Source organism: Epinephelus moara, chromosome 5 (assembly GCF_006386435.1).
Source record: "Epinephelus moara isolate mb chromosome 5, YSFRI_EMoa_1.0, whole genome shotgun sequence".
Taxonomy (NCBI): domain Eukaryota; kingdom Metazoa; phylum Chordata; class Actinopteri; order Perciformes; family Serranidae; genus Epinephelus; species Epinephelus moara.
Window position 1 is genome coordinate 34511502 of NC_065510.1, and position 15578 is coordinate 34527079.

Genomic DNA, 15578 nt, shown 5'->3' on the forward strand with positions numbered 1-15578 from the left:
ATACATATACATGACATGAAGAGCTTTACTATGACAACTGACAGATGTCCTGAATAATTTGAAACCATGTTCAAACAATTACCTCTTTGTCCTTTTGTCCTTTATTGGTCACAAAAAACTTTAAAACCAGCTTACTGATCAATATCGATAACAAAATGTGTCGGAAAACCTTTTGCCTGTCAGAAAGTGAATTATGCCAATTTTTGTATCATTATTAGAAAGTGTTAACATGCTAACTGTTTAATTTACAATAATATAAAATAGAGGAAAGCAGTGAATCTTCACATTTTCAGAAGTAACTTATGCAGGTGGGCCAGTTGTTTATTTTTCCGATGATTAATTGAGCTCACATAATTGGTTCAGCCCTAGGCAGTAATGCCAATATATATTACTATGCTACAAAAAGGTACTGTGCACCATATGAAATAATCATTCACAAATGTGATCATGATAATAAACGTAACAAATTGCCATTATTATTACTGCTGGTTCTGGTGTTATGGTGTACTGCAGTTCTTCGTGTGGTTTGTCCAAGTGGAATTGCCGTACCCCAGCAGAAGCTGTTGCTCACCTGCTGTGGGCAGGTTCAATCAATGTCAAATAAATGTACTGTCTGTCTATGTCATCAAAAAATGGAAAATTAGAATGTAATATGAGTGTTATGTCAACTGTTATAGTCTTTGCAAAGTGTAAGTATTTCATAAAAAAGGTCATAAAAAGTCTTATTATAGTATGCCATAAAAGTAAGTCATTAAAAATGTATTGGTATGATGTACGTAAAAAGTTATAGTGTGTGCACTTTTCCTGTGTGGTCCTCAATCATAAGATGGCTCCCTAAAATGGCACTACTAATACAAGAAAAGTTATTTTATTCCATATTATTATATTCTATCATATTTCTGTTGATATTTTTTTTTACTGTACACCCCCGGGAAGCAACAACATAAAACATAAAGAAATAAACATAAAGATATAAAACATTTAAATGTACTTTTTTGATTGTTGTTTAGACGCTTTGACCTTTGACCTTTCACACCCTGCACTCCACAACCGGAGACAGCGATGACGGTAATGTAAGAAGGTAACAGTTAGCTTGACCGCTAGCTTGGTAGCTAACGTCAAAGTTAGCTCTTGTGTTATTAAAACGTTATAATCAACAGACAGCTGTGTAATAAGGTATTTTATGGTCGTGTGGATTAATTTGGTAAAAAACCAACTAGACGACAGATAAACAGTCGCTACCTCAGGTTGTTTGTTCGCTAAACTTGTGTGTCTGCTAGCATCGCGACCGTTAGCTAACGTTAGCTCTTTAGTATTAACTTTAGATCATGAGACATTGATGCTTCGTTGGCTAACAGTTAAACAGCTAACAGGTTATTCGCTGTGTGACGGTTCTGAAATAAACAATATGGCGTTTTGTTTTCAACAGGTTTCCTAAAATAAAGCTACTTTAAAGCAACGGAAAGTATGACGGATATCGAAGTTCAGGTTGAAGGCGAGCTCACCTCTGACTCATCGTCAGGACAAGAGGAGGACATGAGCGGTGAGAGGGAGTCAGACTGCACGGAGACTCTTCAAAACACCGGGCAAGAAGGTCAAACACTGTCCCCCGCATGCTATGGAGACATGGATGTGTATTTTAATCTCATAATACCCAATTTCACCACTCAGTCACAGCTTTTCTTTTGTCAGAACAACCAAATAACCATGTTCCTCTCATGCACATCCGCTTTAAACTCATTTGGTAATGTTGGTTATTGATATTATGAAGTAGGAATAGAGAGATCATTGTATTTCTGATGTTATAATATACATTCATCTGCGTTGCAGAGGTTATGGAGCCACTGTCGTTGTTGGCCGCCGTTGCTCTGGCGCCACCTGGTGGTGACTCTGCGACCTGCAGCTGTGACTGTGAGACCTGTGGCTCTCTGGAGGTCAACTTGATGGAGAGGACCCTCCCGTCCATGGAGCTGCAGCTCCAGTTCTTCATGAGCAAAGCAGATGACTTACACGACTGCATTGTCAATGGGTAGGGTCCTGGCTAATCATAATGCACTTATGTTTCCGGAGTATTTTTTACTGTTTTCTGATACTTTGTGTGTTTTTTTGCAGACAGTGTCAGGCAGAGAGTGAAGCTCTTGCTGATGCAGTGCAGAGTTTCCTATACACCTGTCAGCCTTACTTTAACCACCTGGAATCCACAAGGGCCATGTCCCAGCTCACCCTTCAACCTTATGACATCTACACAATGGTATATGTTTTTATAAACGGCTCATTCACCCAACTTGTTAAAAAACACATTTCTTGCCAGTGGTACGTAGCCATTTGGTTTTAATTGGTCAGGCTTTGATATGAACCTGGGAGCTACTTTCAACTGAAATAATTAGTCTAACACATGCTTTTTCTGGAAAGAGATGTTGCTACCAAATTTATCTAAATGTCATGTCATGAAACCAAAACTGCTTGGCTATACATCACTAGAGTTAAGTGAGGAAATACACATGCATCTGCTATCCACAGACAATATGCCTCATAATAATATAGTTTTATTTCAGATCTGAGTGATTTAGCAACTCAATAAGCAGCTTTTGTTGGTTTCTGAAAAATGACAAAGTGACTTTGGCCATGTCAAAGTTCTTCCTTAAAGCACTTAATCACTGTTTAAAATCAGATAATGCTCAAGTCTCCAACATATGATTTCTATTAGCTGGTGGATTTGGATAGCAGAAACATGCTCAGCTGCCTTAAAGATTGCTGGATTTGTTGTTTGTGTTGATGGAGTTTCTCAGTTTCAATCTACTGACTGTTAAATTTTTGTGTATGTTTCTAGCTAGCTTGTATGCCTAACTTTGATTGAACGCAACAGACTCACACACTTTCAAAAAAACTCTCGAGTGGCATCCTAGGAGTTAGTAATTAGGCTTTAGTTAATCACTTCAACAGTGATATGATCATATAAAAACTTATGTTGCTGAATGAGACGTCAGATATTTGTGTTCTGTGTGAAAACATAACAGATGTAAGTTGAGTCTAAACTTCCACTGTGTGTGTTTGTGTATGTAGCACATGCAGCTGTTGGACCTCTCGCAGCAGCTGTGTGACAGGTTGGAGCAGCTGGTGTTGACCTACGCCAGCTACAATGTCCTCTGTTTGGACGAAAGCGATCCTAACAGGTACTCAGAGACACGCGCAAAACACAGAGGTACAACATATGTACTTATACATGTGTACTACCTTTAACGTGACAGTAGCACAGAGACAACATGAGAGAACACAAAGTCGTCATGGCGTAGTCAGACACATTTATACACTCAATTATCCCATATTTAAACTGCTGATTTACTCATGCAGCATTTCACGAAATTATACAGTTCTCCCAATCCCTGTCAAGTCTTTCATTTGAATCTCAAAATATAGGTCAGTGTTTCCACTGAATACATTTTCTGAACAATATCAAATCATTTCTCTTTTCCTGGAGGATCAACTTCACGCCAGTTTGTTGTCTGGCCTGCTTCGTAGGCATCTGTCTCTTCCTTGTAAAGCTTCTTTAATGTTGCTCCACAGGTTTCAGTATGCTACAGCTGATCCTTTCTTATTCTTTTTTAATCTAACAGCTGAATCCTGCAGCGACCAGCCCATTTCATATTCAACTGTCTCACTCTCTCTTTTTGCATTCCCAGTCTGTCTCACTTCTGCATCGGTCAGAGTCAGCTCGGTCCACTGAGGGTGACTGTGTTCCGCTACTGTAAGCCCACGCCGTTCCTGGCCCAGGTCGACACCGGCCTGTACAAACGCATGCGGTGGAACGTTGAGAGAATACGAGATGGGCAGGAGACAGATGAAGAGAGTGATGAGTGGGAGGCAGAATTAGATGGCGACACAGACTAGTGAGTGTGGATATCTCCACCTTTGACACACCAATCTTACTGCCAATACACACAGTTATTAATGTTTATCACCAACGTGCCATTCAGTTACTTCCTGTGCTACGAGGACATTCCCAATGCACATGCAGATGCTGATGAGGATAGCCATGGTGCCTCCCCTGGCAGCGTGGTGAGGATGTGGTCCATCGGTCAGTGGGTGCAGGTGAACCCCGACACAGACGACATCTGTGACTGGTACACTGATTTACATTTCTTCATTCACTGCTCTGCAGCTGCTTTTACTTTAGGAGACTATTCAATGCTCAGTTGTCTTTGGGGGAAACTGAAAGATCTAGCAACAGCAAAGCACATCACGCATTAAAACTTATATAGGTGTGTGTTCCTGTTTTGTTTCAGGATCTTGTGCGACGTTCCTGAGGCTGACTATCACAGGCTGTTGTTTCTGGGCAGCAATGAGCCGTCTAGCTGCAATGCTACAGACTACCTGTATCAGCTGCTGCTGTCACAACACACAACAGAGTGATGAATTAGCACACACACGTCATCCATGCCTGGGATCGTAGAATAAACAGCATGTGTAAAGAGACTGGACCAGTTTAGAACAAACAGGACGGTGCTGATAAATCCTCAGGCTAATTCTTAAAGGGATAATTCGGATCTTTTGAAGTTAGGTTGTATGGAGTTCTTATCCATAGCCAGTGTATTACATACAGGAGATGTCTGTCAGCATTGCAGCAGCAAAATGCATTTTAGCCAACTAACAAAACGCCCACCTAAAAAAAATCTACAACAGTTTATGTGTGTGCTACATCGAGAATATTTTCACTGCCCTACCTTTACGTCACACTTCCTGTTCCAAGGTGGAAGCTGTTAATGGCTTCAGTCCCCCATCCATGCTCTCTTCAAAACTATTATTTTGGCCCTCTAACATGGGAACTGCTGGTCTGCTGCTGGCTCTATCACTTCCGTAGTTTGTGTTATTGTGTGGTGTCTGTGAATCTGAACCCAAAGTCACACAGCAACAAAGAAAAAATAACTGATTGCAGCAGCAGTAGACCAGCAGCTCCTGTGTTCAGGGATGTAAAATCAATGTTTTTCTCAATTGAGTCTGGCCTTGAAGAGGGCAATGTAACCGCTTCAGTTCCCCTTCGGAAATTGCTGTGTGACGGAAATGAAAAGCTATTAAAATATACTAAATATAGTGTTGAATTTAACCAATATTGATTTTTATAGGTGGAACTGTTTTGAGGTGACTGAAACGTGCTTTGCTGCTGACCTCACCACAGCAGTACATTGCTTAGCTTCTGTGTCAGATTCCAGCCTGCTTCTCCAAACTGGGGGTGTGCCGACTTACATCTTCTGTATGTAATACACTGACTATGATGAAGTACGTCACGCAATCTCACTTGCAGGATCCAAATAATCCCTTAAAGTAAATTTGTATCGTTGAGTTTATGGGTGATTCTAAAGGTTGAACATCTGGCGTCATATGCGTCTTGATGTCTGAGCAGAAACACCAGAGCTGAAATCACAAGCACATCACATGACTGTAAATGTTGTGACACTTTTAGCCAGAGTTACATGATGCGTTCAGGACCTGTTGGTTTTTCCACTTTTACAGCTGAAGAGGCCTCTGTTCTTATAATTTGCTATGACCAATTGTGGTTTCTAAAAAACAAAGCTTTATATTGAAGTTATGTAAAAATAGTTTTATGCCGTTTACTGTGTGGAGTGTGTTTACCTCTGATGTTTGCTGCACACTCTTGTCACTTTGTTCAGTGTGTTGTTAAAAAGACTTTATAAGAGATTTTAAATAATGTTAATGTTTACATTTTTTACAACAGTTTTTAAGAGCCTTTTGTTGTGTTATAAAGAAGTCCAGAAACGTTATTAAAAAGACATTTTATTTACACAAAATGTGGCATTGAAATAATTATACACAATCACAGATTTATGTCTTTCAGAAAGTCCAATTAATAAAGAAAAACTTTAAAACAAGCTGCCAAGGTTCGGACTCCACGAGCAGGAGTGCCCATGTACTTCACTTCAACAGATTCATCAAGCCTTTTAAATCACTACTCAAAGACCTCACTTCAGTTTTAATAAATTAATATCTTCAATGTGAGTTGTAATAACTTGAGCCTACAGAAGCAATGCGTTTACTCGTAGTTCACTCTACTGTGTTCAGTTTGACCTTGTGATCATTCAGCTCATCAGCTCTGTTGATGGGACATGAAGAAGATCATAAAACAAAGAATAAAATCTACCATTTACAACCATCATCCTTCATTCTCTATTCCATAAAAATCTATATATGACCCTTAAAGGGCTACTATGCTTCTAAATCTCTAAAGTACAAAAGTAAAGTGGAGTTTCCCTTCATTACAGTGAGCAGTCTTTAAACAGTATACACACAAATGCTTACAAAAACACTACACAGACATGTTTCAGAAAGCACATTTAAAAAGTCCAGCTTTGTCAAAAATACAGTGAGCGTCACGCGTCCTGCCTGGAGGACGGGAAAGCAAACATATGAAAGCGCAAACACCTGCTTGCTTCTCAGCTGCTACACATAGGCCTTGATAAGAGAGTGGACAGATTAGCAGGTGATGGTGAATGGGAAATGCTTTTGCTGGAATCAACAGTGTGAGAGTCTTAAGAGTCAATTAAGGTTGTAAAGCGATAATTGCCGCACTGCTTTCGATTTAATAATGAAACAAAATCAGTCTTTTATGCTGCTTGACACTGGAGAGCAGGGCAGCAAGCCAAAAACTGACTGAAAACAAAAAGTGATTCAAGTGGAAATAAATGTCAAATTTTTCTGCGAGCATTTCTGTGCCCATTATTTCGCTTTGCACTACAGGAAACTGAATTTGTCCCAGAAATCCCCTCATATTTAAACCTGTGATATATTTAAACATTGACTGACACACACACAGTATCCAGACAACACACAGCACAGATATGAACATTTACGACACACACTTCCATACCGTAGCTCATCACAGTTTCAACAACAATACACAGTAGAGACCCAGAATAACCTGATATCGAACCCCTGCCTCTTCCTCGTGTCACACAATAACGTGACCCCTGACCTTCACAGCAGTATCAGTTAAACCCTAGAGTCAGTCGCTAAAGTAAATTCTGTGTACTGCACTAGTGTAGAAGGCCTTGTGTAATAACCAGACATCATCTGTGTGTAGTCTGTGACTGAAATACCGTCATTAAGATGTGAGCTTGAGAACCTAAGGAAGACTTAACATATGGAAGGAGTTAATACGTGGCTACAGAACCAGTGTCCATAAAAGGCATTTTCTGTAGAAACTAGCTTCAGCTGTGTTTCATTTAACTGACGAAATCTCGTCACAAAATACATGCACTTATCTAAAACCTCATTAGTGCCTGACTCCAGTGTTTCAAAGGGAAAAGCTTACACGTCACTCTGACCTTTGGTGAAGAGCTGTGAGATCCAAACAGCTCAGACTGAGATCGGGTAGTGAAATGTGATGATCCGCCTCATCTGTAATCAATACCTGTTTTTGATCTCAGTTTGCAAACAAATTCATACTTAAATCGATACAAGACTGAAGTGCAATCTCAGAAATCTGGGACTCAGTGTCTTTTATCACCATTCAGTAGCCGGACATCTCCAGTGTATTCTCATATTAAAATAAGGTGACAGCGATATGTGTGTATCAACAGTTATGGCTTCAATTAAAAGGGCTGCAGGTGAGGAACACAAAGTTTAACAACCAAACCTATCAGTCAAGTTACCTTCGATTGATAGAGGCCATTTGGCACCGTCGGTGTGTGTGAGTGTGTGTGTGTGTGTGTGTGTGTGTATGTGTATATGTGGCCACCCATGGCACAAAGATTTGGCATAATGAAAAGTGTCCTGTTTCAACCCTGTTAGTCAGTTGCAGTGATGCATCATGGGCTTCTGTCAGAAATCACATGGTTTCAGGTGTGTGTGTGTTTAAAGGATTGAAATGTAATGTTATAGTCAGTGTTAAGTTTGTGTTTGCAGTGGTGTAGGATGTCGAGTGTGACGTGACAGAGGTGCTGAGTTTCAGTGTGGTGTCGTGTTGGTTGACTTGAGATGAGACACGGGTTCTTCGCTGGCAGCGTCGGAGACTTTCTTGCCCTGAGTACAGACTCTGTTTCAGGCAGCGTCATAGCTACCACTGAGGACGTGTCCTTGGTCATTTTGTTTGGTGTGAATTTGGGAGTTTTAGCAACCTGGAGGTAGTTTACTTTATAAGATGAAAGTTTTACCTTGTACAGATACAGGTAGATTCCAGTATGTTTACTGTACACACAGTATACTAAAATTGTGCTTTAAGGCCAACTAAAAATAAATTAATTAAAAACTAGGCCTGGGTTTCATTGTCATTGCTTCTACAATGTGTTAATTTGGGGAACAGAAATGTTCATTTAATTTGCCAAAATATATTAAACTACTCAGTACACCAGCATTAAATTGAAAGCTAGTCTGAAGTTTGTTTTTAAATCAGGACAAATCTGATAAAAGAATAAGTACCCATGCCGAAGAATATGAATAAGAACACTTACTATTCTTGATACAGTTCAGTTGGTACAGTATTGAGGTTGCATGCAGAACGTTTTACCTGAATAAACAGAATGGGAGAACTTAAAACCCGGCCCCTGCTGCTGGTCTACATACACATAGGACCCGCTTTACTGACTTGACTTGCCTTGACCTTAATCCAATTTTCAACTTTCTATGTACTAAATCGAACCATTTAGTTCGTTGGGAGTGGTAGCTCGCCTAAAGTAAGCACTACCTGAGAGTCTCGATTCAGGGCAAGAATTTTCAACCATGTGTTTTCTTCTGCCTTTTTTTGCATGACTGAACAGCAAATGCTTGGAGAAACTGCAATCAACTGAACTGATCTGTGTTTTCTGTGCTTTGTTTTTACAGTACAGTTAGAAATCCCTGCCTCTCTCAAATTAATCTACAGCAGTGGTTCCCAACCTTTTTACGATATGGCCCCAAACATGTTGGATCTGTCTATAGGTTGTGACCAGATCTACTTACGACTAATTATTCCTTCCTCAGATTGCCACATTTGAGTGCTTAGGCCTAATAGGTAGTTTCAGTAGTTTAAAAAGGGACAGATTAGAGAAAAGCTTGAAAAATAAAACACCCTTATTGGTTGGGAACCACTGATCTACAGCACCAAAAGTGTGTGGTTGGACCTCCAGGGCTGGGCAGTGTATAAGTATGGTTTATTGTCCATCCTTTTGATCCTATCATGGATTTTACTCAACTTCTCTCTGTTTATCTTTGTAAAATACTTGGAAATGACACGAGCATCAACAATGTGATGTAGGTTATCTTCTTAAGGAGATATTCTGATGTGTATCAATATCTAAGAACTCCTTCTAGCTATTGCATTGTTCCCCACAAGATTTACCTCAGTCTGTACAGCTGTTTAATAACGTTGCTTCACTGTGTGTATAATAATAGCACAGCAAATGTGGGCTGCTCTGCATACATGTGTCCATCACCTTATTTGCTGTGTGCCTTTGTTGTGAATTATCGTGTGTGTGTGTGTGTGTGTGTGTATGTGCGCACAAACAGACAGCACTTGTGTCATCTTCCCTGTATGAGTGTTGATGTTTAACAGATGTTGTACTCAGTGTGTGTGAGTGAAATCCCTCAGTGATGTGTCTCCAGCTCTACCACTGTCCATTCTCCCTGTGGGGAGCTCCCAGTGGCCTCTGGGGAGAAACTACTGACAGAGGTGACGGTGGCAGAGGGAGGGGTGAGTGGAGGCAGCAGGCTGGGCCACAGGCTGCTCTCCAGGGGGCTCAGTGTGCCTCCTGCGCCCCCTGGTAGAAGCAGCAGAGAGGAGCATCCGTCTCTGTTCAGCAGCAGTGTCTGATTGATCAGCTGCTGGACTATGTCCACTTTCTTCCCCCAGTCCAGGTCCAGGGGTGGGGGCCGCTCTGGAGACTCGGGAGGGCAAGGGGAGGAGCTGTCTCCATCTTGGGAGGGGTTGCTGGATGTCTGAGGGGAGTCTCGGAGAGGAGGAGGGCTCTCGGTGGATGGCGAAGAGTCTTGATGTTTGTCTCCATCTGATATCACCTGTTCACAGTCATCCAACTCTTCATTTGACGTCTCCTGTCTGAGCTCGTCCTTCTCTTTAGCGAGCTCCTTTATTCCCTCCTCTTCATCTTCAGCCTCATCGTCATCACTATTCTCCAGGGCCTCATAGATGGTGCAGAGGCCAGAGGAAGGGGACAGCAGCACTGTCTGACCTTTATTGGACTGTTGCAGTTCTTGTTGCCACTGTATGATTTGCTGCCTTTCCTTCAGTTCCTGCTGTTGCTGCTGCAGCTGTAGTTCAAGGTCTCTCCTCTGCTCCTCCTCCTCTTCCTTTTTCTTCACCTCTGCTTGCTCTCTGACCTTCCTCTCCACCTCCTCCTTATTCCTTTTTATTTCTTCTTCGGCCTCCTCCTTCTTCCTCCTCTGCTCCTCTTCCTCCCTCCTTTTCCTCTCCTGCTCCGCCTCCTCAAGCGGTTGACTCTGTTGCTGTCTGCGTTGCTGCATCTGCTGCAGCTGTCTCTGGTGCTGCTCCAGCCGGCGGAGCTGGGGGCTCAGCGCCTGCTGGCCGAGGTTCCTGGGCGGAAGGTCGGCACAGGTCAGCTTCGGCGGGGCGACGGCGGCGACGAGAGGTTTGACGATGTCGCAGTAGGTTCTGGGGTATGCAGAGTGATCGCGGCGGTGAGGGTGCGGTAGTGCAGTGAAGCCTGTGTGTGAGAGGAAGTGGGAAGGAAGATTACAGTAGCGTGATGTTATAAAACAGGTCACAGGCAGCAGGACAGTGACAGCAGTGCAGTGTGAGTACAAGCAGAAGGGTGTAGAGGGAAAGGGGGGTGTGGGGTGGCCTTCAGAGGCTCATACTTGCCGAAGGAATAGTGGAAGCATTGTGAAGCCAAGCTCAAAGGTCTGCCAGTAGCCTACAGCACCAAACTGACCGGCAATCATTTGTGGTTTTGTACTTTGAACAAGTGACAGTGGGACATTGTCTGAAAGCTGTGCAGCAGTGACAGATACAGCTTGTTAAATATTCAGTGGGGTGGAGCCGTAGTATTTGTGTAAAAACAGTGAACACATCAGAAAATGGTGACCCTAGGTGAGGTGACTGGGGGTGGTGGCAGGGCGAGGGTAGAGAAATTTGTGCAGAGAGCAAACTCTTTTTTTAACGTACATCTTTTTTTTTTTTTTTTTTTTTTTTAAATGACACCCAGAAAAGAAAGATTTATGTGAGCAAAAAAAAGCAGCCAACTTCCTGTATATGCAATCACTATCAATTATGGTGAGACATAAACAACCACAGAAAAGCACATTGCGAGCTTAAACCGTCATCACCCGTGAATGAAGTTTAAAGTTAGTCAACCGGTGATGCATGCAAAAGCTCTCCATGCATTTATAGACATCCAGCATCACAAGAAAAAAACTAAAATAGCTTGGCTTTAGAAGTGAAGGCTAGACATTATTCCAGTACATCAAGTCCGAGAGCCAAGCTATTTGGCTGACCCTGAACAAACCAATCCAAAGTAATGTAATGAAAGTCAAGTCATTGTGCAACAGTGACATGCATAAGCACAAGTTAACATTAATACAGTGCTGTAGAACAGTGCAGCAAGAATGCTATTAAAAAAAGGTAGTAGAAAAGAGCTAAAACAGCAACACACCCACAGTGGACTGGAGCGATATTAAAGCAGAATGAGTGGGCTCTTGAGACTGGATGATGTCAGACTTCTTTTGCTGCTTGAGATGCCAAAGTTGACCCATGGATGAGAAGGTCTGGTGGTGTGGACGATCAACTCATGGCAGATTTTCAGACCAGTGAAGTCTCTGAAAGGCGTACGTTCCTGTTCATCGTGTCCAGTTTTCAAGGGAAAGGCCACAATGTGTGTGTGTGTGTGTGTCACTTTGACTGTATGGCAAGAGAAAGGTGTAGGTTGAAGGCTACATGGTTGGCTAAGTGAAATCTGCTGCAATATATTGAGATGTGTAGAGCCAGTAGTAATTAACTGAAAGTTTGTAAGACCTTGAAATGAATGTCCCTAGTGTTGGATGACTTCTCTAGGACACAGATCCACAGACCATAATTACGCCACTCCCAAACGCCCACTTCAATAAAACTGTCCGCTGAGAGAGTACGTCATGGTAAAAATCTAATCTTTATTTAAAGTTTTAAGGTTCATTACTCCAAAAGATGGATAAACACAAGAAAAAGCTGGGGTACATTTTAAAGTGCGAGAAGAAAGAGAGATGAGGAGTGATCGGGGATAAGGAAGATTGACTGTATTGTACGGTAGGAGAGTGAAATCCAACAGGATTATACAATCAAAACTCATTGTCAGTTGCCAGGTTTGTTCAGTAAAAAGTATCAGGATAAATACACATGATAAACATGTTACACAGTTCATTACACATTTCTTTTGTTGTTAGGCTTAGTTTTCTTGTTTTCCCTCTTTAACAGCTGTAAACAGACAAGTCAAATCCATGCCAGTTCAGGGCAACCACATAATTCTGTGTTAAAGAAAACAGAAAACAGAAACCAAAAACCCAGGCACGCTCACACATTAGGAGTAAATAGTAGTAGCTATTGCACATACAGGAATTTAAGCCATATACTCATCATGGAAATTTGATATCAGAGGGAAGTGCCACTGCCATCCTCTTTTTATTTCTTCCCTTTTTTTGCTCTCTGTTTTTTTGTTTGTTTATTTAACTTCGATTACGTCCACCCCCAGAGATTTCAGGACAAACACTGACGACAAGAGCTACAACAGAGATATTGTGGGGGAGGTTGGAGCGGGGCCAGAGGGCGTTAAGGGACATTACTTGGACTCTTAGGGAGAGGATGAGCTATACGTTACCTGCAAAAGAGTTCTCAGTCTTTTCACAGATAGCAGAATAGTAGGGAGGCTGGATGTCATCTGGGTTTTCCTCAGGTTGCTGCAAAGTGCTTAGAGTTGACGAGGGGTCCAGGGCTTCCTCGGGCCCTGGTGCTTCCTCCTTGACATGCTCAGCAGGCTCCGCTTCCTGCTTCCCGCATTCGATGTACTGCTGCTCTGCAGTGCATGGCTCGGTGTGAGGTTGCGGGATGAGAAAGGGCTCCTTAGCCTCCTCGGGCAGCTCCTCCAGGGAGAAGATTCCAGGGCTCTTGATACAGCTCTCCCCTGTGGAGTGGGCGTTGGAGTTTGAAGCTGTGGTCATGGTGTCAAAGCCGTATGATGCCAACGATGTAGCTGAAGGTGGTGTGGTGTCTTCGCCTGCGCCACCTATCACCTCCTCCATGTCAGCTTCCTCTCCCTCTTCCACGGTGGACAGGCAGCGCTGGGCTGAAGGCTGCGTGTCAAAGGTTGTCTGACAGACTGCTGGAGTCTCCAAGGAGTCATCCAACTGAGCCTCTCCCTCTGTGTCGCTGGCCTCGTCTTCTGTTACTGAGGATGAGGAGGGGTTGGAAGTGGGGGCAGTTGCAGGGCCACCCAGGACTTCATCGGCGGGCAGCGTCTCAGCCTCAGCTTCCTCCTCTCCTTCCCCGTCTCCTCTCTCTGAGTACATGCCCATGTCCTGGTAGTCCAGGTCAGGCTGTGGGGAAAGCATCTGGGCTTGCACATCTTGAGGCTGCAGCTTCCCGTCTCGATTGTAGTCACAGAGTTCCTCTGGCGTGCTGGTCTCGCTGCTCAGGGTGCTTGAAAGAGACATTCCTGGGGCAGAGAGGAGAGCTGGGACCAGGGTCTGCACTGGGGCTGGGCTGGACTGGTCCATGTACATTTGGGCCTCTAGATTTTGTGGCTCATCTTTGACAGAGGAATGATGGGGAACTTCTTGGTTTTCAGGAATAAAAGGAGCAGAGCCTAGTTCTAGCCAAGCTTGGGCTGGGGACTGAGTTGGAGTCTCAGTGTCTGCTTGCCAGGGGTCTGCCAAAGGACTAGCTGCAGCCGCTCCTGCCACCTGTGCATGCTGGGGGATGTGCTCAAGAACCTGCTGTGGCTGCAGAGGTTCTGCCCAAGGATCAGCAAAGGGGTTTGGTTGGTCCCACTGAGCAGCTGGGGCAGAGGGCAGCACAGGAGGGGGAGGTGGGGGCTGAGCCACTCTGTTCAAGTTGTCCAACCTTTCATCCTCAGCAAAGTCGTCCTCATCTGCATTCCCATAGCTTTCCAGCCCACTCTCTGTCACCCCCTCACTAGCCATCTCCACATCTTCATCCTCCTCATCATCATCCACATCATTGTCATGCCTGGGTCTCTGCGGTTCATCTGCCCGCTCTGAGCCCACATCCATGTCACACACCCGATCATCGTCATCGTCCTCATCATCGTCTTCATCAAAGTCATTCACTGGTATGTCAGGAACTTTTTCAAAGTCAGGTGAACCAGCTGAGGCTCCTTCCATGTCAATGGCTCCTTTGAGACTGCCGTCTCCCAGATCGTCCATGCTCTCTGTGCCCTCCAGTACACCAGGGGCACTCAGCTCAGACGCACCCTGCTGGCTGCCGCTTACTTCCTCAGAGTCCAGCTCAGAAAGCAAGGCGCCACCAGCCCTCCAAGCAGACCCTCCTACTGGTCCCGCCGACCCAGGACGAGACTCCTCTGTGGGCTGTGTGGTTCCACTCATTTCAGACACAGAAACCAACTGGCTTCCCTCCCTCTCCTCTTCATCCTCCTCCTCATTTAAATTGGTAGGAGAAACTACCAGAGGGATGGCATTTGTCGCTGCTGGGAGGGCTGTAGATGTGGAGGGGGCTTGGTCTGTTAACAGGTAAACAGGCTCCTCTGATATATCTGGAGGAGAGGCCACTGGTGGTAATGTAGGCTCAGCTGGGGCAGGGGTCGGCTCCTGCGTGGTTAGTAAGGAAGCACTGCTTTCTACCTGCTCCTGGGGTGGAGATGTTTGTGGTACACCTGTCCTAACAGGGCTTTGTGGAGGAGATGAAGCAGCAGCATGTGTTTGAGCAGTCTCTTGAGACTTGGTTTCCTGGGCCACGACTGAGGCAGGGACCTCTTCTGGTGCAGGGGCAGCAGGGGATGGTACTTGTGGGAAGGACTCTGAAGCGCCCGTTTCTGCCAGTACAGTCACTGCTGTGGCAGCTACTACTGCTGCACCAGCAGCAATCTGTGCTTCTACAGCAGGCTTGGTCGTATTTGAGACCCCTGTCTTCTTGCCAGTAGTAAAAGGTGGGACAGCCTGTGTGGGTTTGGTTCCACGTTTTGCCTGAGGGGTGCTGCTGTTTGCAGGTCTGTTGGCTGGAGAGGCAGGCGGGGTTCGACCAAGGGGCTGTTTGTTACGGGCAACAGACGGAACAGCAGCTACAGGTTTCCTTGTGGGAGTTGATTTCGCAGGTGTGGGAGTTTTGGGCTGTGACACCTTGGGGTCTGCTGCCTTCGCTGTTGTGGAGGATTTGGAGGCAGAGCTGAGCTTTACGGCGGCCATGGGTCGAGAGGGTTCAGGTTTTTTGGTGGCAGTGGATGTTGTAGCCGTTGTAGGTTTCTTTGCCACTGCAGCAGAAGGTGGGCGACTGACATCTGGTGCACAGAGAAAAACAGCAAATGTCATTTTACCCTGTTTGCTGGTGCTTAAGTCAACCACTTCATGCTACTTTGTGACAGACATTTCAGGCTAACAACTTGAAACTGTCTAAC

General features: G+C 44.2%; 3 protein-coding genes across 3 annotated transcripts in view; 2 read left to right on the forward strand and 1 right to left on the reverse strand.

The window, feature by feature from the left end:
- Nucleotides 1-15578, forward strand: part of LOC126389773 (myosin-10) — a 667776-nt gene that overhangs the window by 279693 nt on the left and 372505 nt on the right. The window lies entirely within an intron of this gene.
- c5h19orf67 (chromosome 5 C19orf67 homolog) lies at nt 1468-4410 on the forward strand. Its single transcript, XM_050043662.1, has 7 exons — nt 1468-1594; nt 1831-2029; nt 2113-2251; nt 3064-3173; nt 3681-3887; nt 3975-4121; nt 4284-4410. The coding sequence occupies exons 1-7, from the start codon at nt 1468-1470 to the stop codon at nt 4408-4410; spliced, it is 1056 nt and encodes a 351-aa protein (XP_049899619.1).
- prr36a (proline rich 36a) overlaps nt 5775-15578 on the reverse strand; it is a 38847-nt gene continuing 29043 nt past the window's right edge. The window contains exons 5-6 of the mRNA XM_050043644.1: nt 12810-15461; nt 5775-10667 (exon numbers count right to left, since the gene is read on the reverse strand). Coding sequence (XP_049899601.1) covers nt 9574-10667; nt 12810-15461 — 3746 coding nt within the window. The 3' untranslated portion in view covers nt 5775-9573. The remainder of the gene's footprint in view (nt 10668-12809; nt 15462-15578) is intronic.

Bases quoted from the DNA above. Each gene is read 5' to 3' on its own strand.
- c5h19orf67 (XM_050043662.1), top strand. From the start codon at position 1,468: ATGACGGATATCGAAGTTCAGGTTGAAGGCGAGCTCACCTCTGACTCA. The intron at 2,030-2,112 runs GTAGGGTCCTGG...GTTTTTTTGCAG, and splicing joins CACGACTGCATTGTCAATGG to ACAGTGTCAGGCAGAGAGTG. The intron at 3,174-3,680 runs GTACTCAGAGAC...TTGCATTCCCAG, and splicing joins GACGAAAGCGATCCTAACAG to TCTGTCTCACTTCTGCATCG.